This window comes from Drosophila santomea, chromosome 3L (assembly GCF_016746245.2).
Source record: "Drosophila santomea strain STO CAGO 1482 chromosome 3L, Prin_Dsan_1.1, whole genome shotgun sequence".
Taxonomy (NCBI): Eukaryota; Metazoa; Arthropoda; class Insecta; order Diptera; family Drosophilidae; genus Drosophila; species Drosophila santomea.
The window spans coordinates 11,405,358-11,432,963 of record NC_053018.2 but is presented as its reverse complement, the minus strand read 5'-3'; the positions used below and the strand labels follow the sequence as shown (position 1 = coordinate 11,432,963).

Genomic DNA, 27,606 nt, shown 5'->3' with positions numbered 1-27,606 from the left:
CGCCCCTGCCCCTCCCTCCCCCACACCCCCTTGGCCCCATCGCCCCTTTGGAGCGCCCCTGGGATGCAGCAGTGCTGGCAGAAAAGAAAGCCGTTTTGTTTTAATTTTTTCCACAATTATTTTCCGCTAGCGCAGGAAAAATTATATGCTTTTATTTTTGTAATTTTTTTTGCCTTTGTTTTTCGCTCTGTATGTGTGGTATGATTTTTTTTTCACAAAATGTTTTTGCTTTTGTTGGTTTTTTTTTTGTTGTTGTTTTGTTTTGTTTTGGTTACAAATTTCTCACAATTATTTTGTTGTTTTTACGCAATAAAAAAACTTAACATTAAATACAATATATTTTTGTTTTCGCTTTTGCTTTTTTAATAATAAAAAATTAATACATGTATTTTTTTCGTATTTTGCTTGTTTATTTCTTTCTTTCTCTCTCTTTTTGTAATAAATAGGTATTTTTTTCGATTTGATAGATACTTTTTGCTGGTAATAGATACTTTCGTGTGTGTGTTTTTGTATGTTGGTGTGGATGTGTGAATGGTGTGTTAATGTATTTGTGAGAACATTAAGTTTTCCTCATTACGTTAATTGTAATTTTTACAAATTATATCGCATTGCATTTAATTAAATTTTCACATTTTATTTGACGATTTCTTGATTTTTGTTTTTTGCTGCTACATTTAAGTTTTTGTTTTCATATCGCATTGGGAGTTTTACACAGACAAAAAAATTTTACAAATTTTTTACGCTTTCACATTTACTGAGATATTCATTGCCTTAAATTTTATGCTTGATTTTTTTTTTGTTTAAGTTTAATTTATTCTCATTTTTAGTTTAAAATTTTATTTGTATTTTTTTGTTGTGGATTTTCTTTGTGTTTTTATTTTTTTGTTGTATTTTGTGTAGTACGCGCTATACATTTAATAATATATAAAAATTTGTTAAAATCCTAAAATTTGTTGGTTTTAATTAATATTAATTAATAATTTAAAAAATTTTTATTGCAGCAAGCTGCGTCTAACTAAAATTGGAGCGTGTGTTCTTCATCTACCTCATTCACAGTTAGAGGCCCTCATCATCTCTCTCAGTTTTAAAGTTAAATTTTAAATTTACCAAGATCAAGTTTGTTTGTTTTGTTGGTTTCTTTGTTTATTACTATATAGCATACAATTTAAAAAAAAAAATCTGTTCTTTTGTATTGTGGTTTTTCTTGTGTATGGGGTGTGTGGTGTGTTTGTGTGGTGTGTTTGTGTGGTGTGTGTTTGTGTTATGTGTAATTTTATCAACGTCTTTTGCCGGATTTTGGTGCATCCGGCAGAAAACTCTTAGCATCTTAAACAGTATCACATATTCATGAGTTGTCGACCGGCGAGCCCCAAAGCGAAGGCCCCAGAAATATGATTCTGGGATTGATTCGTGGGGCTGCCGTCTTTGAATTTCATGTTGGTTTTTCTTTACTTTTCTTTTCGCTCCTGTCGCCTTTTGTTTTTCTTGCTTTTGCGTTTTTGAAAAAGGAGAAACAACTTAAAACTCTAGTTATTTGTTATAGCACTACGCATCTAAGTAAAATGGTGGTGAGAGTCACAATTACAAAAATCGGTCCTTACGGTCCGCATATATAGTATTAGTATGAGAGTGTGGTTGGCGTACCCTAATGTGTGTTTGTGTGTTTATGTGTGTGTGTGTGTGTATTAAAGGTGTATGTGTGTGAGTGTGTGTGTGGTGTAGGTGGGGTGGCTTCGAATACTTGCTTCGTTGTTGCACTTCAATTGCAACAAACTACTGCTCTCGATCATCACAGGGGTGGTGTTTTTTTGCTTTTTGTTTCGCGCAGACACATATATGCGAGAAGATATATGCATATCTGACAGATCTTGCTGATCACCATTAGTTGGTGGGCGTGGCGATGGCCGCACTGGGACTGTGGGCGTGGCTGCCGAAGCTATAGCTCCTGCGTGCACCCAAACCATCAGCGGAATACAACTTGTTCTTGGTGATCGTATACTCCGGACTGATGGTGATCGTGCGGGCCAAACTCTTCATGAACTGCGGCAACAGCGACGTCCAGCCGCGATGATCCTGACGAAGGGTTAGATACACCTCGAATGTGGACACCGTATCCGGATCGACCTTGATCGAGGCAATGCGACGCGAATTCTTCGGCTCATCCTCGAACTCAATGTAGATGGTGCAGCCGCGTATGCCGCGAGGCTCCTTCTCCGACACGCGTATAATTTCGCGGGCCACGCTCGGCGTGAGATCACAGGGTAGCGACACTTCCGTACAGGTCAAATGACGCGACTTGGCCGCCCTCAGTTCGTCGAGCAGTCGCAGGGACAGCTCCTCGACGGCCTTCTTATCGTAGTTGCTCATCGGCGAGGAGCTATCATTGCTACCGCCCACCTCCTCCTCCTCGTCAGCAGCGTAGTAGTAGTAGTTGCTATTGCTATTGTAGCTGCCGCTGGGCTTTGTCTTCTTGCTCTGACTTTGGCCAACATTGTTGTTGCTGCTGCCCGCCGGCTGCTTGTGCTTAATACTGCTGGATGTGGATGTGGTTGTGGTTGTGGATGCGGTTGTGGATGTGGTTGTGGATGTGGCGGTAGCATTGCTGCCATTGCTGCTGGCCCCAGTTGTCTTGGCCTTCTTGGACATCAGGTCCAGAGTGTATGCCGACGGCGGTGGCAGTCTGCTGGTCCAATCTGGAATGATTAAGAAGAAGCGAAAATGTTTGATAAGTAAAATGTTTGCCAAATACATGAGCTTAATTATTTTCTAACTCTTTGTTACTATATCTTCTGAGGTAACTGTGTACAAACTAATTTCACGTAGTAACGAATGCGTTTCGTTCGCACGTCTTAAGACACCTCTTAAATTCTATTGCTACATCTGGTAAAAAACTAACAAAAAAACAAAAGAAAAGGGAGAAATAACGAAACGGAAGCCAAAAACAAACAACTAGGCAATGAGCAACAGCCGCTTGGCAACAGCGAACGACAGTTGAAAGCGCAGCACGCAAACGTGAAGCGATGGGCAAAGGCAACGGTGAAAAGACGGAGGGCCAAAGAGAGAGAGAGCCCAAAAGAAAATGAAAAAATCATTTTTTTCTTTTTTATTGCTGCTGGGAGTTTTTTGTTGTTGCTACAATTTGCGTACGTGACGAACAATTTAACATGATTTTTTATGACATTTTTCCTTTTTGTAATTGCAAATTGATTTTTTATGCATTTTTTTGTGTAAATGTAAATTACAAAGTTAATTGCTGATGAAATTTCAAGGAGCTTTGCAAAGCAATTGTTGTTTCTCTCTTTGTTTTTTCTTACACAAGTTCAAGAAAATAATAAAATATTTAAAAAGAAGCTTGATATATTCAATTAAAAAATGTGGACTGCATTTTGAGAAGCACAAGTTTTAAAATTTTAAGATCTTTCTGGAACCTTCGCGATTCTTCCCTATAGACAAAGACACGTATTGCTCTTCGAATTTTGGATGAACTTACCTTTATTTTTGTTTGATCCTTGCAGGCTACCGTAGATGATTTGTTCCCGAGCAATAACATCCATTTTCATCGGTTTTCTGTGTGTTTTTTGTTGGCTTGGAAAGTCGAATCGAATCGAAAGTCGTTCGTTCGTTCGCTAGCTCGCTTGCAATTTTCCGACGGCTTTCGACGCCTTTCTTTGTATATCACTTTTACAATTTAATTAAGCTTATTTAATTTATCACAATTTGCTGTTTGTTTTCTTGCTGATTGCTTTAATTCTTCCTCTTTCCGTTCTGGTTGCAGTTTAAATTAACATTTGTTGTTGGTTGGTTGGTTTTGTTGGTTGGTTGGTTGGTTGCTTGTTGTTGTTTTGTAGTGGAAATCACAGCACTTATGTTGTTTAAACTTTTATTTGTTTTGTTGTATCACTTAAATGGCGTTGGTCCGTTGCATTTGTTTGATGGCAAATTTTTAATGTTTAGTTTAGTTTAAAAATATAACGTCAGTAGCATAGAATTCTTCGTGAAACAGTGTTGAATGATTGAATTTCGTTTCTTGGATTTTGTATAATATTTAAGCAGTGGAAAAAGTCTGGCTATGCACGTTTTTGCTGCTGCTGCTTCATTTGATTTTCTGGCTGCGAGAGTCTGTTTTCTTGTTTACTGTGTTCAGTGTTTTTTTCGAAGCTACTATGAGTTTCTCTGCCGGCGCGCCGCCTTTTATACTCCTCGGCGGTCCGCTGTCGCCGTCGGCGTCGACGTCGCTTGTGAGAGCGTCGCTCTCTTTTGCTGTTTAGCTCTTCGCACAGCTGTTTCACTCGCCATCTCGCTCATGCGCACCTACAACCCGGCCGGCGAAAGAGCGCAACAGAGAGGGATACAACGGCGTACGTGACGCGAAAAGAGGAAAAGAAAATCCCGAATTGGGAGAAAACCACGAAAAGGATGAAAATTGGAAATGTTCTCCCGCAAGGAAACGAATAAAGTAACAACAACTACAAATGCAATGGAACGAAATGAAATGAGAAAAAAAAAAAATAAAGAGGGGAGGGCAACAACAAAAAGCCACCCCGGCATATTCATATTACTGGCTCTGCCGTCGTTGACGGCGACTGCGACGCCGGCAGCGTGGCAGGCAGGCTAAAAAAATTTTCCACTCCGAAAACGAAAACTCAGTTGCAAGTTGCAACATGCTGCAAATAGCGGCTGTTGCCAGGCCGCAAAAAAGATACGAAACGATACGAGAGATACCAGAGCTACAAGATACGAATGTATCTTCAGAATTTCCTTTTCGCCTTTTCCACGGATGCGGGGCGAATGCAAATTTTACATCGCTCGCCGCTTCGGCAACCAAGCAGCCAAGCAACCAAAAAGTAAATCTCGAGAGGAAAACCCATCAAGTCGCAGGAAAATCCCTATGAGGAATATTAAATCAAAGTTTTTGTGCAAACGTTACTTCCATTAAATATTTAATAAAAGGGCTGCCAGTGTGAATTTCCCTTTAGTTTCTCATATGCTACGTACTCGGATGTGGATTCAGTTAAATATTCTGCGCCCGTTTTTATGGTTATTCGTAAAAAATATATGTTTAACAGTTTAATATCATTAAAATGCTATTTTTATACACAAAATGTGTTCAATAAAACTATTCTTATCTGGTTTAATAAAACTGCTTATTTATTTGAAAAACGAGCCTTCATTTGTGGGTTAGGTGAAAAATATCAGGCCACTATTATTCATTAATTTTCTTTACATCTATCGAAAAAATTTACATTTAATTTTATTTATTTATTTATTATTTTATGTGAAAATATTATAGCTATATGTATTTCTTACAACTCTGGTAAAACTCAAGAAATAAGTCTCACAAATGCATCTTTGAGATACAAAATATAATTCAACACTTTGTTTATTAGCACAATAATAAATGAGTAATAATATATTTCCTGATTGCTGTCTTTGTTTCCTTGTATGTTTTACAAAATCGCCTATCTAATCTCTGTGATTTTATTGATAAAGCTGAATGTGAAACATTTCATTACATTTTGTAATGACACTTTAAATGACTTTCTTTCTTGTATTCACTAGAAATTCTACATTCCTTTTTGCCACTAGGAATATGCAAATTTTCCGTACATAAAATCATATTCCAGGAACTTTCATTTTCCCCCAAAAGTAATGGGATAAATCTATAAATATCCTCTGCCGATTCGGTGACGAATTTCATCATAATTTCAATTTAATGCTCGCTCTTTGATATGAAACTCGCACAGTCGATTATTTTGAGGACCTGTTCTTATGAATTCATGGACCCAAGCCCGAGAATTTCATCAGCAAATGAAAATGTGCGATGTGTGATGTTGAATGTTGTATGTTGGATGTGGGGATAATTTCATATTCATATCATGATCCATGGCTGTGTGTCCTTTCCTTTCCTTAACGTTCCTTTCAATTGAATGCATTTTCCTGCCATCTTCATCTTGATGGTTATTTTTTTTTTCCTTCGCCTTTGCCCGGCATTGTTGTTTGCTGACCAAAGCTGAAAATGCTGCACGTAGATTGAAAACGAAAGATTGAAATGTATCTCATGAATGCCTTGCCCCCCCGAAAAAAAAGAACTAAGGAAGAAAAGCAGAAATCCAACTTGTCTTCTTGTGATGCTGGCTCAAATAAATAAAATCAAATTTCTTTCATATTGAAATGAAATTCCATGAAGCACGCATGTGGATTTGTATCTGTATCTGTATCTGTATCTTTGGGATATCTTTCGTGCCACATTAGCTTTATGTAGATGTGTTTTGTCAGATAATAAATGAATTGAAACGAGAACTTCTTTTGTTTGACTCTTGGCCCCTGACTTTGCCACATTGCAAGGTGAACTCAACTGATTCTGAAATGGAAAAGGATTTCATTGATAAACCTGAGCACTCTTTGAAATTTCGCAATCTTTGAAATGCGACCCACAGCCGCCCAGCAGCAACTCTATTGGGGCGTGGCACGGCCTGATTAGAAACACACAAATTGTATCTCGAAAATAAACAACAAAGAGCTGTGATTCAGGTCGGCCAACAGACGACTTTGCGAGGGGTTAATGATCAGCGAAATTTATGGCCAACACACAGATATATACGGGTATAAATTGGCTTATAGGGCATATGCTTGCTTATTTTTTTGGCTAATAGATAGCTGGTGACGCCTGCTGGTTGGCCATTTCCATAATTTCAACAAAAAAGTTGGTAGTAGATAGATAGAACTTCGGAAAATGTAATCAAATTTGTATCTCAATTGTTACTCAATTGCAATTTATTTTCATCATTATGCATAAACAATAAACAAGCGAGTTTAATGCAGCAAATTTAAATTTGAACAAAATTCGCTAGGTAAATCAATCAAGTGTGAGATTGAAATCCACTTTCCCAACTGTTGCCTTTGTGACTTTGCGATACATGACAGCCATATAGCGCATATACATATAGAGAGCTTTCCCTCGGTGTGTTCTCCGCTTTTCCGGGAAAGCAATTTTCACAAAGTTTACGCTTTGGCTTTGGCTTTCGCTCTTGTGGCCCCCTCGAAGGCAATTTGTAAATTTAAATTAGTTTTACTAAACACAACACATTTTCACACCGGCACACACACACACCCATACACCCATACAATGTACATACATATGTATGCATAAATTTTCATTAAAAAAATAAGAGATGGAAGTGCGGGGAAAATCGTTGAACGTGTGCAGAACCCAAAGAAAATTATCAAGAACAAGTTGATTTTTCTTTCTGCTTGTTTTCATTTTTTTCTCTTTTTTTTTTGGATTTTTTTTGGTGGGGGAGGCTTTGCGAAAATGTTTCCCCGAAACGAGCAGGTGAAAAACAGAAGAGGAAAACATGAAGCGCTGGGCAAAGGCAAATTATCCATTTATCCATCGCAGGGAGATCAACTTTCGCGGAATGCTCTAGAAAAATAGCTACATACAAGTAGAAGTAGAAAAGTTATGACGAGCAGAAATTCGGGAAGTTCATTGTGCCAGCAAAGTCTTCAGACTCAGATTCAGATTCAGTTTTAGGTACAGATATAAAGATATACAGATAAATATGTATGTAGATAGATAGATGGGTTTCCGGGCTGTCGGGCAAAGTTAATGCCAAGGAATTTGGCAAGTAATTTATGACAGCCAAATGGAAATGGGAAACAAATGGCGATAAGCTAATTTGATAAAGGTGTTTGATCGATCCACTGCGATAACGGCGATTTGCAATTGAAAAGCGAAAATCATTCGCGATTTGCAGATAAAAAACGCTGACGTGGTCGGAAATGTTGATAAAAAGTAAATAAAAATGAATTTTATTTCATTATTTTAAATTAATATAAATATGAATATATTTTTATATAATCAGCAGTTTAATTCCAGGTTTATTTTTAGTATTAGTCTCCTTTTTGATAAAATAGTTAATATCCCCTTTCATTGCCTTGAATTCTCAACTGAAAAGTGCAAAATGAATTTTTCTGCTTAACGAAAACCGAAAAACGAGATACAAAACGGTGTGCGTGGCGCCATCTAGCGGCCAGAGTTTCCTTTGCACCGGCGACGTGACCAACTGAACGCGCGAGTGCGAACGAGATGGAGTGTGACAATTTTCCGCAAGGAAAACGAAAATGCTTTGGCAGCTTGTCTTCGGGGAAAGAAAATGCCTAAAATTAGAGCACAAATTAGATTTCAATTGAATTGAGATGTCTGCGGACAAAAGTGTCCCACAGATGCATAATTGATTTATGCAAACGAATTCGAATTCGCAGCAGAAAACTGGCCAGAAGTTTTCTCTTTACTTTATATTTCGCCTCGGAAAATGTAACTATGCAAATAAGTCGCCTATTTATTATTTATTTATGTGCCAAATGAGATTCCATTCTCTCGCTACTTTTCATTACTGCTTTAAATAATCTGTATTTTGTAATACATTTCGTCTCAAATTCTCTTTAGCTTAAATTTGAGTTAAACAGAACATACGTTCGTGCGCTCTTTTGGTTTATGTAAACCACTCAAGAGTGTTGCACATGTAAGTGGCGCTCTTGAGTTCTCTTAAAAAGAGTACACTTTCACTCATTTATTTCTTTCACAGCTGATGCAGCAGCGTCTCTCTTTCGCTCACAGCTGGTTGGCGAAACAAGTTAACTGGCACAGGCTCTCTTATTGGCTTTTCCTGCTGAAAAGTACCATAACTATAGTTTTAGCTGCATTTCTGAATGCACTCAACGATAATTAATGGTTTGCTAAATCACTTGGCTGTTTTACTTGCATTTATTGTACTGCTCTCTCTCTCTCTCTCTCTCTCTGCCTCTGCTCAAAACTTGCAGTAATTTTACTGGCTCTCTTTCTTTGAGTTTGCAGCTGTTTCGCTCATCATATGTTTCTGAGCCGAGCCTCCCACTACCCCCGCACCCAAACAGCTCCACCACTATGTGCAACTGTATGTGTATTTTGCATTGTGTACACAAAATCAGCCGCTGCCTTCTGCCGACGTCGCTGCGGGCAGCGCAGCTCCAAGCGCAGCCAGTAAATTACATACAAACAGGCATGTATTCGTACGTAAGTACGTATGTATGTATGTGCGTATATGTATATCTTGATTTTCCAACTCGTTTCGCGCAGTCAACGCGCCCCCCAAAAACATACGCACACACCGGCAAAGACACACATACATACATGCAGCAGTACAAAGGGGGCCAAAATAATATTGATAATGATCAAATCCGGCCTATGAGCTTAACTTTTCAACTTTGCTTGGTTGTAAATGCACTAAAAATTATAAAGGTTATTTATTTTTTATAACTAATTAAAGTTAAAGTTTAAAAACAGTTTATTTATGTAATTGCAATTTGGTTTTTTTGTGTTTATTTATTATGTTCCATAAAAAAAGATTCTCCACTTTCCAATATTAAGCATTACGATCCCAAACTTTCATATCAAGTTAATAAACTTTATAGCGATGTCAGTAAATCTAAGGTTCACAATCACAGGTTTGTTTTTTGGGATAGTAACCATTATCGGTCAACGGATATCATGGGTGGTTAACCTTTCTTGATTAAAAACTCTATCGGTGCATGGCACTTTATTTTAAAATTATAGATACAAACATATGTATGTACATATAGGAATCCAAAAATAATGCAGAACGACTGATTGCAGATACTTCTAATCGTTCCTTAACTTTTTACGGGGTAGCAAGTGGAACAACCTTTGGGCGATTGTTATTGAATATTTAGCGTGTTTGTTAATAAAGAGACTAACTTGTTTAGTTAGTCAGTTGTTTTGACTATTGGTTTGCGAAAACAGCTTAATTAGAAAAGTGATAAATCTAAGTTTAATGCATCTAAAGTTAATATACCCTGTAAATATAGAGATTTGAATATAAAACTATAATTTTATGCATTTGCAACTAAGTAAAAGTGTTCTACAAAAGAACCTATTCTATTTCTATTGACTGCCATTGTTTAAACAGGGTAGCGCCTATTTATTTGGCGCCCGCTGTTTGTGTGCAACTATGTATGTGGCAAGTTGGATAGATAGTCACATATATATCTTGGGATACAGCTAGGTGGCTAGGTAAGTAAGTATATGTATTATGCCTAGGGTTTTGTTGCTGCCTCAGCTGTTACTGTTGTTGTTGCTGTTGCCGCCGCCGCTGCTGCTGCTGCTTCTGCTGCCGTGTTGTTTGTGGCCGTTGTTGTTGTTGGTTTTTTCTTATTGCCTGCACACACGGCTCTTGTGCGCCGTTGCCAATTTTCACTCACTGAGTGAGCCGCGTCCATTGGAATCAAGTTGCTCAACGGCAACGTTTCATTTTCATATCTTTCCCATTTGTGCCCCACTGTGTGTGTGCGCAAGTATTGGTGTGTGCGAGTGTGTGTATATGAGTGTGTGCAGTAAGTGTTTGTGTTGCTGTTTGCTTGTTGTTGTTGGTCTTTCTCTTCTTTTATTTTTTAGCTGGTTATTTATTTATTTATTTTTTCTTTCGCCGCTGCAACAGAGCGAAGAGAGGGCCCCCAAAAAGCGAGAGAGAGAAAGAGAGAGAGCGAGAGAGAGAGAGAGAGATAGCACTTTGGAGCCCGGCCGGCCTTTGTTGTTGTTCGTTTTGCTTATGGGCAATCATCTGTTTTATTCTGCACACAGATGCACCCACACGTACACACGTACGTATGTACGTACGTGCACCCACACAGGTGAAACTGCCTAGGCTGCATCTTAAAGATATGTACTTTTCTCAAATCCTTAACCTGCAGAATGGAGAACTTGTTATCTGTAAATTTATTAAGCGTGTGCATAATGAAGGAGATAATTGTGTGACTTTGCAGTGGGAGATACCAACATGTTCGTTCATTTGTAATTAATAGCTATTATGAAAATAAATTCAAATACAGCCAGTGATGAAAACGGATATCTAACAGATACTTAAACTATCTAACAGATACTTAAGCTGGCATGAAAGCTACCTTAAATGAAGATACAACGTGCACTTCATTAACTACAATGCTTCATATTTTAGTTTGCCTATTTATATCTACATATGTATGTATGTATTTTAGTGGATATAAAACGTGAAAGAACACTTTTGCCGTAACTGAAGCCCTCGGAAATTTTTGGGTTAGAGAAGGTGGCCCGTATTTGTATCTGCTACAAAGTCATGCCATGTATCTTTTGTATCTTTTGTGCCTTTTGCCTGTGTTGTGCATTCGCCGTCAGCTTTTTTTTCCATCAATAGTTCATTTTCTGCTTGGCAACGGGTTCGAGTTCTTTTTCTTTTCTTTTTTTTTCTTTTCTTCTTTTTGTATCACCTCTCTCTCTTTCTCTTTCTGCCACTCTGCCTCTCTATTTCATGTTTAACTTTATTTTTTTTTTTTGACGACTACGTAAAGTTTCATGAAATTGGAGAAAACGTAGAAATGATGAAATTACTGGACATGTACATGTGTTCTGGGTGGCAGGTATCCACCACCCCCACCCCCAAACCCCTTTGTTTTTCCGCCATTCATCCCAACGTTTTCCTAGTTTTCCACCGCCCTCCCCCCCGTTTTTCACCTCTTTCGGTTGATGAACGTGGATTAGTTCCATGGAAAACTATGCAAAAATTTGATACACACAGTTGATACGATGATGATGATGATGATGATGATGGTGGAACGTTGTTTAGAGCATTACATATGTATGAATGAATGTATGTATGTATGTATGGCTTGGAATGGGGCTTGGATTGGATTCTGACTATGACACACCTGTCATGTGAGACCTGCAACAATGGAGCAGATAAAGAGCGGCAGTTTATATAATCAGAGTGCCATGGCTGATTCCATCAACAATGTCAAGATCCAGCTGGGAATTTGATGACCGCCCCCATGCCATTATGCAAATCCCTAACCCATTTCAATGCATTGTGATTATGTGTGCAGTAAAAAGAGCACTTGATACTTTCTAAAATTAGCAAATACTTACTTGTTATCAAGCAAATCAAATCAAATTTTAACTGAATGAGTGTGTCAGTTTTTATTGCCCTAAAGAAAGAAAGAAGACTGGTAAAAAAGCTCGAATGATCGATTTTGATAATGAAGAGGTGACTAATGTCAGGTGAGCCATAAGTAGGGAAAAAACACACATATAGCAACTATCTATCCAAAAAACATTACATACGTATATATGGACAAAGTATTACGTCTGGAAGCAACAAATGGGATTAAAAAAAACCACTGACGTGTAACCTTCCAAGTTCAAGTTGATTATAAACAGAGATTAAGGAAACGATGGCTTAGCTGGACCCTCTTTCACAATTAGGGATGTGACTCAAATCGACTCGACTCGACTAGACTCGTACTCTTTAATGGCCGCCCAGCTGGAGCTCTACGGGAAATGGAGACCGTAAAAAAAAGAAAACACAGAGCCGTAGAGCAGGAAAGCGAGGGGAAAACAATGCAACCCCAAGCAACTCGCAACTTCCTTTCCAATCAAGGCAATTTATCAATTTAGCACTCAACTCTGACCCTGCCCCTTCCCCCCTGCCCTTCGTCTAGCCATGGAATCAACTCTCGACTGGCAATGGGAATGGGAATGAGTTTAGAGGAATATAGCTAAAGGGAAATGGGTGTGGGAAATGGGAAGAGGGAAACTCGGGAGGGGGTAGGTGCCATGTGCCCAACATCTGAGCGCTAATCACCCCTGAAATTGCGTGTGCTGCGAAGGTCAAAAGTTGGCTGTGTCTGAGTTTTAGTCCTGAACTCGAAGTCCTTATCCTTCTGCTACACTACACAAAGGAAATAATCGTTTGACATGCTAAGAAAAATTAAGAAAAATCATAAATCAACATAAAGAACTTTGTGAACGTGGGAGTCAAAATGCTGTATGTAACTTTAGTTAAATTGATAGTGAAATGAGTTGAAAAAAGAACTTGTTGAACTGTAATGAACATAATAATATCTATCTCATATATGAACTATTTTTTTTTTCAGTGCAGGTAGCGCTCAAGAAGTCCCTGTTTGTCGAGGTCAGGAGTCGATTGATTTTGTGCAATAACCAAAAATAGAACATGGTGCAATCCGCTTCCCGGTTCATTTAGTCGCACTAAATCAATTAAATTAAATTAAGACTTGAATAGATTTAGCATAACAACAAATGGAAACAGTATAAAGTGTCACACGACTCGAACTTTTGATGAGCGTAATTTATGCAGAGCGTTGCGAAATGGAAATGATTCCAGGCGACAGACAGTCGTTTTGAAGATTTCCAAATGCTTTCTGTATCCAAATGGTTTCTATTTCCTAAATGATTTCTATTTGCCTAAATGATTTCATCAGCCCAAAGTGCGGACCGCCTGCCACGCCCCCTGCCCCTGTGCCGCCCTTCCCGTCCTGTCCATCACAACTCTATACCTGATGCGAGGATCTCATCAGGTTCTGGTTTTCCTAGCCCCCGAATGTCTGCGCTATACCTGCGATGAGAAGAGCAGACCCTAAAGTGCCTCGAAATGATCCTCGAATTTTCCACAATGAGTTAATGGTTGGGTTTTCCCAAAATCACCCGCTGTTACTCGACGCTCGTTGAGGTCGCCGTGTTTTGACATCGATCACAAAGTTCGGGAAAAGTCAGATAGGATCACTAATATACGGGCATTCCTTCTCCCTTAAATCATGTCAATCCCATTTTTTTGTTAACCCACCAAAGCGTTACGAAATGGAATAATGCATTTCTAGATTTATTTATGGTAATAAGTAAATGTATCTGTAACTATAACTGTATCTGTATCTGTATCTGTATCTGTATCTGTATCTGTATCTGTATCTGTATCTGTATCTGTATCTGTATCTGTATCTGTATCTGTATCTGTATCTGTATCTGTATCTGTATCTGTATCTGTATCTGTATCTGTATCTGTATCTGTATCTGTATCTGTAACTGTAACTGTATCTGTATCTGTAACTGTATCTGTAACTGTGGCGAATTCGTTAAGAAAGTTTAATTCTAGCAGAAATACCCAGCTAAATGATGAAATGCATTGATTATATTACGACGATTCTGTAACGTAGCGGTACTACAACCTTTGTTAGCCTATAACTTGGAATCGGTTCTCCATGGAGGTCGTTCCGTCGCCTGTTTGTCTACCAGATGTTAAATACGATAGCAATAGCAAAAGCAACAGCAAAAGCAACAGCGATAACGAAAACAAGGCAATTTGCGACCGTCTAAGTATCAGTCAACAGTTTTCGCAACCAGTATTGACCCAAAGAGCCCCACTCTCCCTCTCTCTCTCTCTATCTCTACCTCTATCGCTACCTCTTTCTGTACCTCGCTGAGGTGGTTCCATTACCTCCCCCCAGCAAACTTATCTAGCCCCAGGTGAACTCACTTCGCCGACGACAAATCGTCTGACTGATTTTGTGCATATACTATATGTGTATAGTGCGAAGAACTACAGTTGCGTTCAAAGTAACAAAAACGAAGAATTCAACTATTATTTAATTATACTAAATATGTTGGTAAGCTGTAAGATACAGCTCTTTGTCAAAGATACAATTTAAAGATACATTGCCTTATAAGGTAGTTTAGCAATAATGATTTTTTCAAAACTTCTAAATGGGTCTCGCTATTTTTGTAGCCCAAACTGTGTAACAGGTGAGTCGCAGCACCATTGTGTAAATATATTTGCAGAATATTAAATCAATATTTAACGGGCTCTAGGGAAAATATGCGTCATGTTCCCGTATAGAACTCAACTTCTACTTGTACTTCTACTTCCACTTCCACTCCCATTTCCATTTCCATTTCTACTACCCGACTACTTCATCGTTTTATGGCTCTTTGTGCTGTGCTGTGTTGTTGTGACTGGGCAAGGTCGCGTGTTTTATCGCGAACATTTTGCACTTCAGATACGCTGAAATGGCGTGGTTCCTCCAGCTCCAACACTGGCCTGCACTTTTCCCCCAACCCAAGCCCCTCCAGTTGGTCGCCCCAAAATCAACACACACGAACATGTCCCGAATCGCGTAGACACAGTGTCTGCTTCTTTCGCAACTTTCGGGGGAACAAAGAAGCGCTATGGCTCACTGATTAGATCATTGGGTAAACACGATACTCGATGGCAGCCGATAAGAAAAGTGTGTCACCCAAATGTCGAGCCTCCCCGCTTTTTAGCAGTGGAAAAGTATCTTGCAATTAGCTCATTCAGTGCGTATTTCAACAGGGTTATAAATTGTTTCAGCACAATAGTTTCTACGAAAGATAGTTCTAAGTAGGGATATTATTAAGCATCAAATCTTAAGTAAAATAATTTACATTTAAATGTATCTAATATATATATTTAATATAATTATTATATGCATAAAGTTTGATGTATATAAGAAAGTGTATTAAAATATATATTGTATAATTTGAATACGCATAAAGTAAACGAAAATGTATCAAAATATATTTAATACAATTTATATATGCATAAAGTCTGATGCATTTAGGAAAATATATATTATATAATTTATATATGCATAAAGTTTGTTTTATTTAAGAAAATGTATCAAAATATATATGTATCACATAATTTGTATATGCATAAAGTTTGATGTATTTAAGAAAATAAATAAAAAAGATATATAATATAATTACATGCATATGCATAAAGTTGGTTTTATTTAAGAAAATATATCAATAATATGATTTGTATATGCATGAACTTTTAATATATTTAAGAAAATGGTATCGTGAAAAACCCAGCATGCAGTGTGTCATATTTGATGTCTTCCGTTTATGAATCACTGGATTTTTCAGCGGAAATGAGCATAATATTCAATATTGAAAAACCCGCAGTATAACATATTATGATACTCATATGTATCACTATCTTTAAGGTTTCAGAAAGAAACTGACTCTGTTTCCAGATTGCATCAGTCGAAAGTTTGCCAGTTGAATGTTGAGTGCGGCGCATAGCAACCGAATTCGCATTAGTCATGTGTGGTGTCTCTCCTGACGACTTTAATATTTCATCATGGCTTCGTGCTGAAAAACACGTCAGCCAAGAACCTCAAGAAAACGGTGAGTGGAAGTAGTACTCCCGGGGAGAAATCCACTTACGTATACCCCCAAACTTTGGAGCCTATCTATAGTATTGAACATCTGACGCTGACTCAACGCGTGGTTTCCATGCGAAAACTCGTTCTAGAAATAGCGTTTTGCAACTTGCAGTACATTTTATTCGATACTATGTTCAAATAGAAGAGTTTAACTATTTTCTGGGCAATTTCATCAGCTTACGTAGATTTGGAAAATAATAAGAAAGGTGTCATAAGAATTAATATTGCATTGAGTATTAATCTGCCTGACTTGCATGTTTGCGATTTTGAAAAATGATACGAAACATTGAACCTACAGAAAAAATGTGAAACATGCAACTCACTGCTGATTAGGAAATCAAAACAACAGTTCCACCAAAACAGAGCAATTATTATTTTGGAAGAAAAACAAAAAATGTATTTTAAAATTTGTTGCCATGCAAAGTTTTTTAATAATTTAGTTCCGAAAAAACAACAATGACGGAGTTTTTAGTTTCCTTGCGGAAGTGTGCACTTAAAATTCCATTAGGTGATAAGCACACTTCTGAATCCTGAAAATGAGTACAATAGTCAATACCCAAAATAAATACCAATCAGATCAACATATTTAATTGAACTTTTAGCTCATAACTTCAATAGTTAAGTTACTTGAGCCTATGACTTTGTTAAAGAACTTTCTAGAAACTTTCTGCATTCCGTTTGAGTAATAACAACTGTGCACATTTGGCTTATTGTCTTAACTGATATTTCCAGCCACAACGCAGAATTTACACTTCTGAATAATGGGGCATTATGTAACTTGCCCCACTGGACAACATTATGCACGTAAATAAAAAACAAACGCATTGACCACAGTCCATTTGCGGATCCATTTAAACAGTTTCATTTGCATGGATTGTCTGAAATTGTACCCTTAGACTGTGGACAATTTGCTCAATGGAGCCCTAAATCCAAATGTATATAAATATATATAAATATATATCTGTACATATGTATATATGTTGGGGCATTTATCTGGACTTCACTGAGCGCATATTATTACCCGTCTCAATTTTGCAAATCAAAACACTTTTCTAGTTTCCATTATTGTTATATAAAAACAAGAGACAAGGAGTTACGAATCAAACGAAGTTGCAAATACACTTTATATATTTACTTATAATTTTATATATCAATAATTTTTAATATTATTAAGTTAAGTGGTGCTTTACGCCACTTTAAAGTTTTAGAATCTTGTAAAATCTTTCATTTTCATTGGTCAAAAGTGGAAATGACTCTTTTGAAAGGGCATAAAAAGAGGCTCGCTGTCATGATTTTCGCTTTAGACACACATGCAGAAAACAATGGGTCTATCGGAAAAATAAAAAAAAAGGAAAATAAAATGAAATGAAATGAAATGCTAGGCAAACAACGACGGACAAAGTGATTATATAAAAAACATTACCAGCCATCAAAGCCGCCAGTAAAAAGCAGAAAAAAAAACTGTCGGAAGGAAAGGGACAAGAAAAACGGAAAATAATGCCAAAGAACGATTTCGATTTATCAGCAAAAACAAAATGGGTGGAATAAAATAAAAAAAAAAAAAGAAAAAAGAAGCGTTTTTATCTCGCTGCTCAATTGATTTACATAATCAACGAAATCGCTTTTTGCCACCCAGCCACCCCTTTCACCACCACCACCCCCCCTCCCTCTACCATCCACCATATCAACATCCAAATGGCAGTCGCCTTGTTCTCTGTGCATTTAATTAAATGCTGATTAAGTTTTATTCAATGGAGCACAAACACAACACATACAGATATCTATGTATAATGTAGTACAATGGAGCTGGAAATCGCGTATACGACCCGTGTGCGCTGTTTGTGCATAGATTCGTAGATTAGTCATTGATATTGGACAACGTGTTCGAATCGACTCCAATCAAAACGAATCGAATCGACTGGACTTGAATCGAAACGAAACGAAACGAGACGAATGAAATCGACTGGCGCTTTTGTAAACGTGAATAATTTAATAACGTCCTCATTAAGATAATGAAATTAGTTCAAATAGTCGCCAGTTTGGCCAGATAATACAGCTGTCTGCCATGCAGATTGATTAGATTCTGAACATATGTGTATATATATATACCACGATTACTTATTGCTGATTACCGGCCATATCGCCGGTTCTTTCATATCAGGCTTATAACTATAAACAAAAAGCACTTCTTCTGCTAAGTAAACTGGTCTGCCATTATATTTATAAGAAGTATGTCATTGCATAGATATGCCTAACTAGATATAACCCATATAATCATATATAAGTTTGTGGAGTTCCATAAAATAAACACTTAGTATTCACCTAGTTAAATTGCAACCCAAGATGAGTCACAACTAATTTTATGCAAGATGATTCATAACTAAATTTATGCAAATATTGGTTTCAGTTTTATTTCTCCTAAGGGAATTGAAACCAGAACCTATTCAGTTGAAAGTCGGAAACATAAATCAGGCCAACATCATTAAACGGATGATCAAAACATCCGTCAGAAGTGTAATTTAAATGAACATTGATATTTTAAGAGGATTACATAAATTGTCATCGACATGTTCCAATTAATGAATAAATTAGCCAGCGACACATGTAAATTGATAAAAATGTGTATGCATAAACGAAGAAAACAATATATATAAATAAAGTTGGCAAAATTCGATTTGCATATGAAACCAGTTCGCAACTGATTCACTAATCAGAAGTGGGAAGATAAATACATGTTTTTCGTTTCCCCAGCGTGTGAACCGAACTTTTTTTTTGTCAATGAACTAGAAAGAAACTTTTTGGATGGACTTTATAATATATATCATTCCTACCCAGTAAACTGTAAGTAACTAAAGTGCTTAACTCGCTCAAATACCAAAAAGAAGAAGGAAAACTCCCACATATTTGCAGATAGATAAAGATGGTGGGCCACAGCTGGGGCAATAAATCAGTGGAAAATTGTTGCTGAAGAGGAAAACTTGCTACGGCCGAACAGAAGGTGGGAAAACTGTTGAATTATTTCCCAGGACACCGGCACACGCACACACACACACTCACACGCACACGCGCATGGTGAGGAAAATTTGTTACATTTCACACTGTAAGCCAAAGCCGACAACAATAAACTGCCAAATTCGCATAAAATATTTGTTAGGAATTAAAACAGAAGCATATCGAATGGCCGAGTCCCGAGTCCCCGAATCCTTGAATCCTTGAATTCGGAATCCTCGGACTCATGTGCACGGGGGATCAGCCGAAGAGGAAACCTCAAGGAACCTATAAATTCTGCTGAGAAAATCTTGCCAAGAAAAACAAAAATAGAAAATGTGTCAATGCAAACAACGGCCAGCCCTGTTCGCCTTGTTGTTCTTCTTGTTGTTGTTGCTGCCCATTTCTATGGCTCTATGGATCGGATCGCCGTGGACCAAGTGAATCTGGGCCATAAAAGTGCAAAATGTTTTCCACTCGGCTGGAAACTGATTCTACCTCAGCTACTCCCACTCCCCTGCACTCGCCGAAACCTCCGCGCGTTCCCATCGCATGCGATGCACTCGTTAGGAGGACTGAAACGGAACTACACTGCGAAAAAAGTTGACTACACTTTACAAATTATGTTTATTGTTGGAAATTAACAGCTCTAAAGCAAAGGAAATCATATATACATATGCTATAAATCTATAAGAACTTACTTATTTATAATGCTTAAATTAATTATAATGTTTCTACAATATATAATGTTCTACTTATAAATACTACTACATCTTATATCTAAATTAAGATCTAAAATGAATATTGATAGGCCTACAGTAAAGTAAACTTTATTTCTGTTCTATCAAATCGGTTTTTTATAAATTAAAATATAATGGATTTGCTGTAGTTGATTTGCGATATAAAGATTGATATGATAAAAGAAATGTATCTTTCTTAATTATTTGCTACGTGTACATCTATTTATCTATCTATTTATTATAATATCTATCTGTTATGATATCTATCTATAATGAAATCGATCTTTAATTATATCTATCTATATTGATATCTATCTATTATAATATATTTCTATTATGATATCTATCTATTATTATATCTATCTATTATGATATCTTTCTATAATGATATCTATCTATTATGATATCTATCTATTATTATATCTATCTATTATGATATCTTTCTATTATATCTATCTATAATGATATCTTTCTATAATGATATCTATCTATTATGATACCTATCTATTGATAATGTATATCATTATATTACATTTATTACATAGTTATAATAATAGGTACATGTTCTTGATTTCCAAACCTCTCCCGATTTCTCGCAGTGTCGGTCCAGAGCATAAACCCGGCACCGGCTGACACTTGGACATGGGAAGCGGTCCGGGGGCGTCCGAAATCGATTTCTGCGCTACCTGCCTGCGATGTGGATGTGAGTATGGATGTGGATGTGGTTATGGTTCTGAGCCCGGCATTGGCATTAGTCTTTCGGTCGCAGGGCCAGGGTGTTACCTGTTGTTACCAAGCTAATGGCCAGCAGACCGCGCGACCAACATAAATCCATAAAAACATGAAAAAGGAAAACGAGCGAGAGAAAATAATTAAATTGCAATTATGTGCAAACAATTCCAAATCCGGACGATTCGGAAAAAGTTAATTATACGACAATAAAGCGCAGAAGAACGGCAATGGATATGGCTAAGTGAGACCTGCAACTGGCCAGTGGGTAACTGGTTACCTGCCCACACCGAGTACCATCACCCATCGCATCCGCAGGCTGATTGGCTCCGTCCGACTCAGCGACTCACCTCAGCTGACTTGAGCTGACATTAATGGGTATTTGAATGCGGCTTCTGGGCGCTTTAATCGGCTGACTGACTGACTGACTGGACTGGACTGTGCTGGACAGAGTGGACAGAGTGGACGGACTGAATCTTATGTCTCCAGTGACACCATGTCGTCGTTCGCATTACAATATCGTTAGTGTGACTGCGAGCCTTGACTGCGGATGATCGCAATTTGCTGATTTCGCGACTGCAGCCAACTCATCAGCAGGCGGCGGCACTCAATCCTCACTCATATCCAAGTAACCAACTGGTCATCTGGTCCATGGGTCCACTGGTCCACTGGTCCGCTGGTCCTCCGATCTCGTGTCTCTGCGCTAATGAAGACCGACGGACGGATTAGTTATGGCCTTATGATAAATTGGTCTGATCCAATTGTCTGCTCGTTGGGCAGTCATCGAATTAGTGACAACATCGCATCGCAGACACAACTTTCGCCACACAGATCTCAATCAGTGGTGCGCAGCGATTAAATGAAATTTAATGACCCCTGTGATTGCCACATTGGTTTCTTCTTATACCGAACTAGAGTGATTCTTGAGTGAGTTGGTCTATTTGGGTTGGCAGAGGTTTTCGTCGGGTGGAAGAGATACTGATTGATCGGCTGTTTGATTAGGTCATCCGGTTTTCTTACTTTTTTAAAAGTAATTTATATATAGGCAATTTTGGTAACAGGGGAAGTCAGGTAAGAGGTTCATAGGTTGGGTATTTTAAGCAAAAATAAATGTCATTTGTGTGATTTATGGTAAGGTTGAATATCACAGATATGTAAGATATAATCGGAATACTTCTTTCTCAATATTTATAACTAAGTTCACAACAGTTAAGACAATTTCTATTTCATTATATTCATAAAGTGCAGATTTATAAAGTCATAAATATAATTTCAAACTTAGAAATATATTCTCTATAATTAAAGATATGTATATATTTAACTTATAGAACAACAAGCTATGTGCAACATAATCTCGCCAAATGCCGAGGGTGGCCAGTAAAAACTCCTTTGAGGACATGTCATTACAACACCCAACTGAAAAAAGGCACTCCCTCCAACCTTGGCCACATTACCCGGCTAAACTTATTAACCCCTGGGCCGCAAAACTTTAATTAGATAGCCCTACCCAGTGGAAAGTCGTTGGATAGTCGGTGGAAAGTCGGTGGATAGTCGGTGGAAAGCGTCGGAATGCGAGTAAATCAGGTTGATGAGTGACTGACTGACTGGCTGACAGTCCGGGTCTCCCGGTTCACGGAGTTCGGACAAGTTTAATTAGATCTGCATATGCAATGAGGACTCCAGTTCTCGAGTCCTCGAGGGTTCGTTCCGGTAAACAGGTTAACGAACCAGCCGCGAATGGAGAACTGAGAACGTAAAAGTGGCCAACAGTTTGCGTTTGGCGGCGAAAGGATGCGCTGCCTGGGAATACTGATTGGGGCGTCCATATCCCTGGCGATGGCCACCTTAATGTCCACACCCAAGCATCCACCACTTAATGGTTACGAGATGCACCTGAAAGTGTTGCTGCAGAAAATCCTGTGGGCCGCCAATGTGAAGCGATGCTTTGGCGTCATCACCGATGATCTGCATTATCCGATTTACGATAGGGTATTCTTCGAGTCGGTGGGTCGCCAAGTGATACCCTTCTTTGTGATGCGCACCAATGCCAGTGAGGATCTGCAGCGTCCCACCAAACAAGTGGAGCTCTTTGTAAAGGCCATCAAATCCAGTGATTGTGAGCTGAATGTAATCACCATTTTAAATGGCTGGCAGGTGCAGCGATTTCTTAACTATATATACGACAGCAGAGCGTTGAATATGCAGAAAAAGTTTGTATTATTACACGATTCGCGGCTATTCGAGAGCGATATGATTCACCTGTGGAGCGTTTTCATCGGCGCCATTTTCCTCAAAAGGCAGTTGGACAACAAGTGCGTCTAATACTCATTACACCCCTTAATTATTGTTATTAAATTGGGTTATTATTTTTGGTAGGTATACTATTTCCACCATAGCTTTCCCGGGCATTTTGAGCGGCGTTTTGGTGACGAAGAACATTGCTGATTGGGAATTGGGCAAGGGTGTGAATGGCAGGATTTTATTTTCCGACAAAACGAGCAACTTGTTCGGTGAGCTGCAGTTGCTACTTAAAGAAAATATTGTTAATGTGAAATAAAATATTATTTAATTCTATAGGAACCTCGCTGCCCGTAGCCATTTCCGAGCACGTGCCCATGGTTCTATGGGCGAATGCGACCAAGAGCTTCCAAGGAGTTGAGGTTGAGATTATGAACTCACTGGGCAAGGCCTTGAACTTCAAGCCCCTCTACTACAAACCCAATCAAACTGAGACTACAAACTGGGAGCTGGATGCTTCTGCCTATGGAGCTGGTAATCCAGAACAGAATGGCACACACATCGATTCGATGCTGGTGGATGAGGTGGTAAGTAGGGATTGGGGATTGGGGATAAGAAAGGGGGAACTTGGAATATGATTATGGTGTGTCATTAGCCAAACTGTTGACTTATTAATGCTTTAATCTGGGCAGGCTGACCACAGTGCCCGCTTTGCCATTGGGGATTTGCATCAGTTTCAGGTGTATCTGAAATTGGTGGAGCTCAGTGCGCCGCACAATTTCGAGTGCCTGACCTTTCTCACACCCGAATCCTCCACGGACAACTCCTGGCAGACCTTCATCCTGCCCTTCAGCGCCGGCATGTGGGCGGGTGTACTGCTCTCCCTGTTTGTGGTGGGCACGGTTTTCTATGCCATCAGTTTCCTGAACGCCCTTATCAATGGCAATGTGTCCGCCGAGTTCTTTCGCTGCCTGCGTCGCAATCGCACTGTGCCCATGGATCCAAAGATCTATCGTCGCATTAGTTTTCGCATCGCCATCAGTCGCTATCGTCCATCCAAAGGGGATAGGATACCACGTGATCTCTTCGATGGCTATGCCAACTGCATCCTGCTCACCTACAGCATGCTCCTGTATGTGGCTCTACCGCGAATGCCTCGCAATTGGCCACTGAGAGTACTCACTGGTTGGTACTGGATCTACTGCATCCTGCTGGTGGCCACTTATAGAGCCAGCTTCACTGCCATTTTGGCCAACCCAGCTGCCAGGTGAGCTGCAAATCTGAAAGGGCTATAATGCTTATATGTAAATATATTTCTGCATCTTAGGGTTACTATAGACACACTGGAGGATCTGCTGCGATCTCATATACCGCCATCAGCTGGTGCGAATGAGAACAGGCAGTTCTTTTTGGATGCCAATGATGAGATTGCTCGCAAAGTTGGCGAAAAGATGGAGGTCATCGGATACAGCGATGATTTGGTAAGAACTACGTTACTATATCAGTAAAATATTACAATTTCCCCCGACTCATTTGAGTAAGAAGACTTAATTTCGATTTGAACCATACAGAATTAGGGTAAATCGCATAAACTTGCCTGATTTACAAGGGCTCTTGTTATCAACATTTTGTAGCAATGAACTTTATACCAGCAGATAGAAAAACAAAAACCAGTTTCAACTGCTTGCCAAACGCCAAATATCTTATCTATGTGATAAGCGTATTTGGCAACATTTTTCATTTAACGGTATTAATTCATCAAGTTGGCAAAATAATCTACTTAGTGTGATATGGAAAGTATATTCCGTCGACTTAATGGCTTATTGCTGGGATAACTTTGTTTTCCATTTGATGGGCAGCTGAAAAGAAGGTCATGGCTTTTTGCTTTTGCCAGCAAAAAGCCTAATTGTATAGATGCTAAGCTGTTTGTACTTTAAGTTTGTTAAATAATATTCATTTTCGTAGACCTCTCGCATTGCCAAAGGTCAGTGTGCGTACTATGACAACGAGTTCTATCTGCGATATCTACGAGTGACGGACGAATCCGGATCAGCACTGCACATCATGAAGGAGTGTGTGCTCCATATGCCCGTGGTGCTGGCCATGGAGAAGAACTCGGCGCTGAAGCCACGCGTAGATGGCTCCATTCAGCATCTGGCGGAGGGTGGTCAGTATCATTCCTATATCCTATATCCTGTATCCTGTATGAATTCCCTGCCATTTGATGAACAGGTCTGATATCCAAGTGGCTGAAGGATGCCACACAACATCTGCCGGCGGAGGCTTTGGCCCAGCAGGAGGCCCTCATGAATATCCAGAAATTTTGGAGCTCTTTTGTGGCCCTGTTCATTGGTTACGTAATCGCGATACTAACGCTGCTCGCCGAAAGATGGCATTTCAAGCACATTGTCATGAAACATCCCATGTACGATGTGTACAACCCCGGCTTGTATTATAATTTCAAGAGAATATATCCACAGCATTGAAGTCAAAGTTTTACAGAATGCCAAGGTTATTTTCTAGATATATGGATATTGTTTTTTGCACATTACTTGAGAAACATTCCATAGCACAGGCCTAAGTAAATAATCTCAAGTACTGCAAGTTGTCAATCGAGCAGAAACATTCCACAAAGTAATGATATATATGCACACACATATGCCCAATGTTTATAATTGGTGGGCAAATGACAAATGTATCGCGGTACTCAAGCACTGAATGCCAATCGAGAAGCTGAAAAGTCTTCATTGACGTAACGCATCACTGAGAGGAAATGGGGGGGCAAATGCGATCGATGAATATAGTGCCATTTATCACGAGGAGCCAAGTGGCCTCAAGTACCAGTGGCAATGTGGTGGTGAATAAATTCAAGAGCCCGGATTGCTTCAATCACTTTTCGTAAATACTCGTACTGATTTGCATTGTTTATGAGTTAATGCACATTAGGCATTATTTGTTTATGGCCATATCACAAATCCAACGAAAGTTGAAATGATAAAAGCCCATAAATAAAGCCATTTTTAAGTGCCACACTAAACCGAAAACCCCAAAAACCGAAAAAAAAAGATCCACACAACAATTCTATATAAAAACCGAAAATCCCCTCGATTTTTCGGAGCTCACGGGCACTTCAAGAATTTTTGAATGGAAAAGGAAATTAAAATCGAACATTTTCATGCGATGAGGTAGCCAGTGAGCCAGAAACCAGACGTGCTAAGTAATGCACCATCCAAAGGTTAATAACAATCATAATAATTAATAGGCTTTTGTTTGGCCATCTCTTTAGAAGTTTTCCATATATCTTTGCCTTTTTCTTTGTTGAGGTGTGGCAACGGAAAATTTGTGGCATATTTATTAAAGGAATTAACGAATTACTAATAATATTTTAAAACTTTCAAAGGTGCTGCAGAAATCTATTTAAAGTTTAAACCGAAAATGTAATTATAAACTCAACAAAAAATGTGATTTTTGCTTTTCAGTTTATCCTAATTGAAGTGCCAAACTATTTAATTACAATACCATTTAATTTCTTGTTTTCCCTTTTTCTGACCATTTGCAAAATTATGACCACCAATATACGCGTGCATAAAAACTTAAAAATCCATTTATTTATTACCCAAAACTGCATAAATATTTAATAGCATTTGTTTACAGATTGTGAAGAGTGCTTTTTCCACCGTGAAATTGTTTCGTTTTGTTTTTCTTTGTGAAAAATATTTATGGCAGTTGTGTTTGTTTTGTTTCGGCTCAAACTTGTTGTGTACATTCCTATTTCATATAATTTCATTAGTTTTGCTTCATTTTATTGTGCTTTTTGTTTGGCTCTCGTCGTGACTTCCCCTCTTCACATGTATTTTTTTTATATTCAGTGACCAGCAGGGATTAAAATTCAGCTTACTGCACTGAAAAAAAATGGTTTAAAACATTTCAATTTATCATATGTAAGTAGGCTATTAAAAGGGCATCAATTCAAATTCCCTTTTTCTCCCATTTGACCTCCAAATTGGTGCATTTAATTATATTCATTTACAGTCTGTCACCGATATGAAGAACTATATTTCACCAAGCTGAACGTGGCAATAACTGATACTCACAAATTTTCAAACAATCGAAAAAACCACAAGAACTTCAAATTTCAATGAACCCACTTAACGTTTCTAAATTTTTTCAACGATATTCAAATGTATCGACGATCTAGACAATGTATGGAATAAATGGTTTGTTATTTCAAGAAAAATATTTTGTATTTTATCTAAAACAAAAAAGTATATATCATCATTTTTTCGAGTACCTTTCAAGTTGATTCAACTTGAGAGTCACCAGTTTGTTGAATTTAATTGCGTTTTTTGATTGCGTTTTCAGTGTTATACGAAACCTAATTGACGTTTCCTTTTTATCCCCAAACAAACAAATTTTGGCTGTAGAAACACCCACACTTCATTCTGACATTCCCGCATTCCCGCTTATAACAACATTGTTTTGTTTTGTTTTCGTTTTGTAATTAAAATTATTATTCAAATATTGCATATCTAAGAGTTCCACTTTCGTACTTTGTTTACTTTCATCGAAAATATCCATGTATCCATCGCATTCGTTACACTTTGGCCTTGATTTCAATCATGTCCACGGATAATATTAAATATTTCAGCTAGCTGATCTAATTTGCATAGAACGAATCTAAAAACAATAATCACAAAATTGGATATTTAAAACTGAAAGAGAGAGAACAGTATTGCGTTTTCCTAAACACAAAGTAAGTATATTTATATGCACATATGAAGTCTACGATTTTCATTATAATTTTGGCATTGCTGATAATCTCATTCAAATTTATTAGAGG

General features: G+C 38.2%; 2 protein-coding genes across 2 annotated transcripts; one reads left to right on the top strand and one right to left on the bottom strand.

Moving 5' to 3' along the window:
* Nucleotides 1–386: 386 nt before the first annotated feature.
* LOC120448707 (protein scylla) lies at nucleotides 387–4,175 on the bottom strand. The gene is made up of 2 exons (XM_039630866.2): nucleotides 3,491–4,175; nucleotides 387–2,693 (listed from the first exon to the last, which is right to left on the bottom strand). The coding sequence occupies exons 1-2, from the start codon at nucleotides 3,558–3,560 to the stop codon at nucleotides 1,882–1,884; spliced, it is 882 nt and encodes a 293-aa protein (XP_039486800.1). The 5' UTR covers nucleotides 3,561–4,175; the 3' UTR covers nucleotides 387–1,881.
* Nucleotides 4,176–22,216: 18,041 nt separating this feature from the next.
* Nucleotides 22,217–25,252, top strand: LOC120447597. Its single transcript, XM_039629067.1, has 7 exons — nucleotides 22,217–22,840; nucleotides 22,905–23,038; nucleotides 23,106–23,353; nucleotides 23,459–24,033; nucleotides 24,094–24,247; nucleotides 24,732–24,933; nucleotides 24,999–25,252. Exons 1-7 carry the CDS (start codon nucleotides 22,320–22,322, stop codon nucleotides 25,250–25,252), a joined length of 2,088 nt encoding a protein of 695 aa, XP_039485001.1. The 5' UTR covers nucleotides 22,217–22,319.
* Nucleotides 25,253–27,606: the final 2,354 nt, after the last annotated feature.

Coding starts and splice junctions, on each gene's coding strand:
- LOC120448707 (XM_039630866.2), bottom strand. CDS start 3,560: ATGAAAATGGATGTTATTGCTCGGGAACAAATCATCTACGGTAGCCTG. Junction 2,694..3,490: donor AGGATCAAACAAAAATAAAG/GTAAGTTCATCC, acceptor TAATCATTCCAG/ATTGGACCAGCAGACTGCCA.
- LOC120447597 (XM_039629067.1), top strand. CDS start 22,320: ATGCGCTGCCTGGGAATACTGATTGGGGCGTCCATATCCCTGGCGATG. Junction 22,841..22,904: donor AAAAGGCAGTTGGACAACAA/GTGCGTCTAATA, acceptor TATTTTTGGTAG/GTATACTATTTCCACCATAG. Junction 23,039..23,105: donor CAAAACGAGCAACTTGTTCG/GTGAGCTGCAGT, acceptor TTAATTCTATAG/GAACCTCGCTGCCCGTAGCC.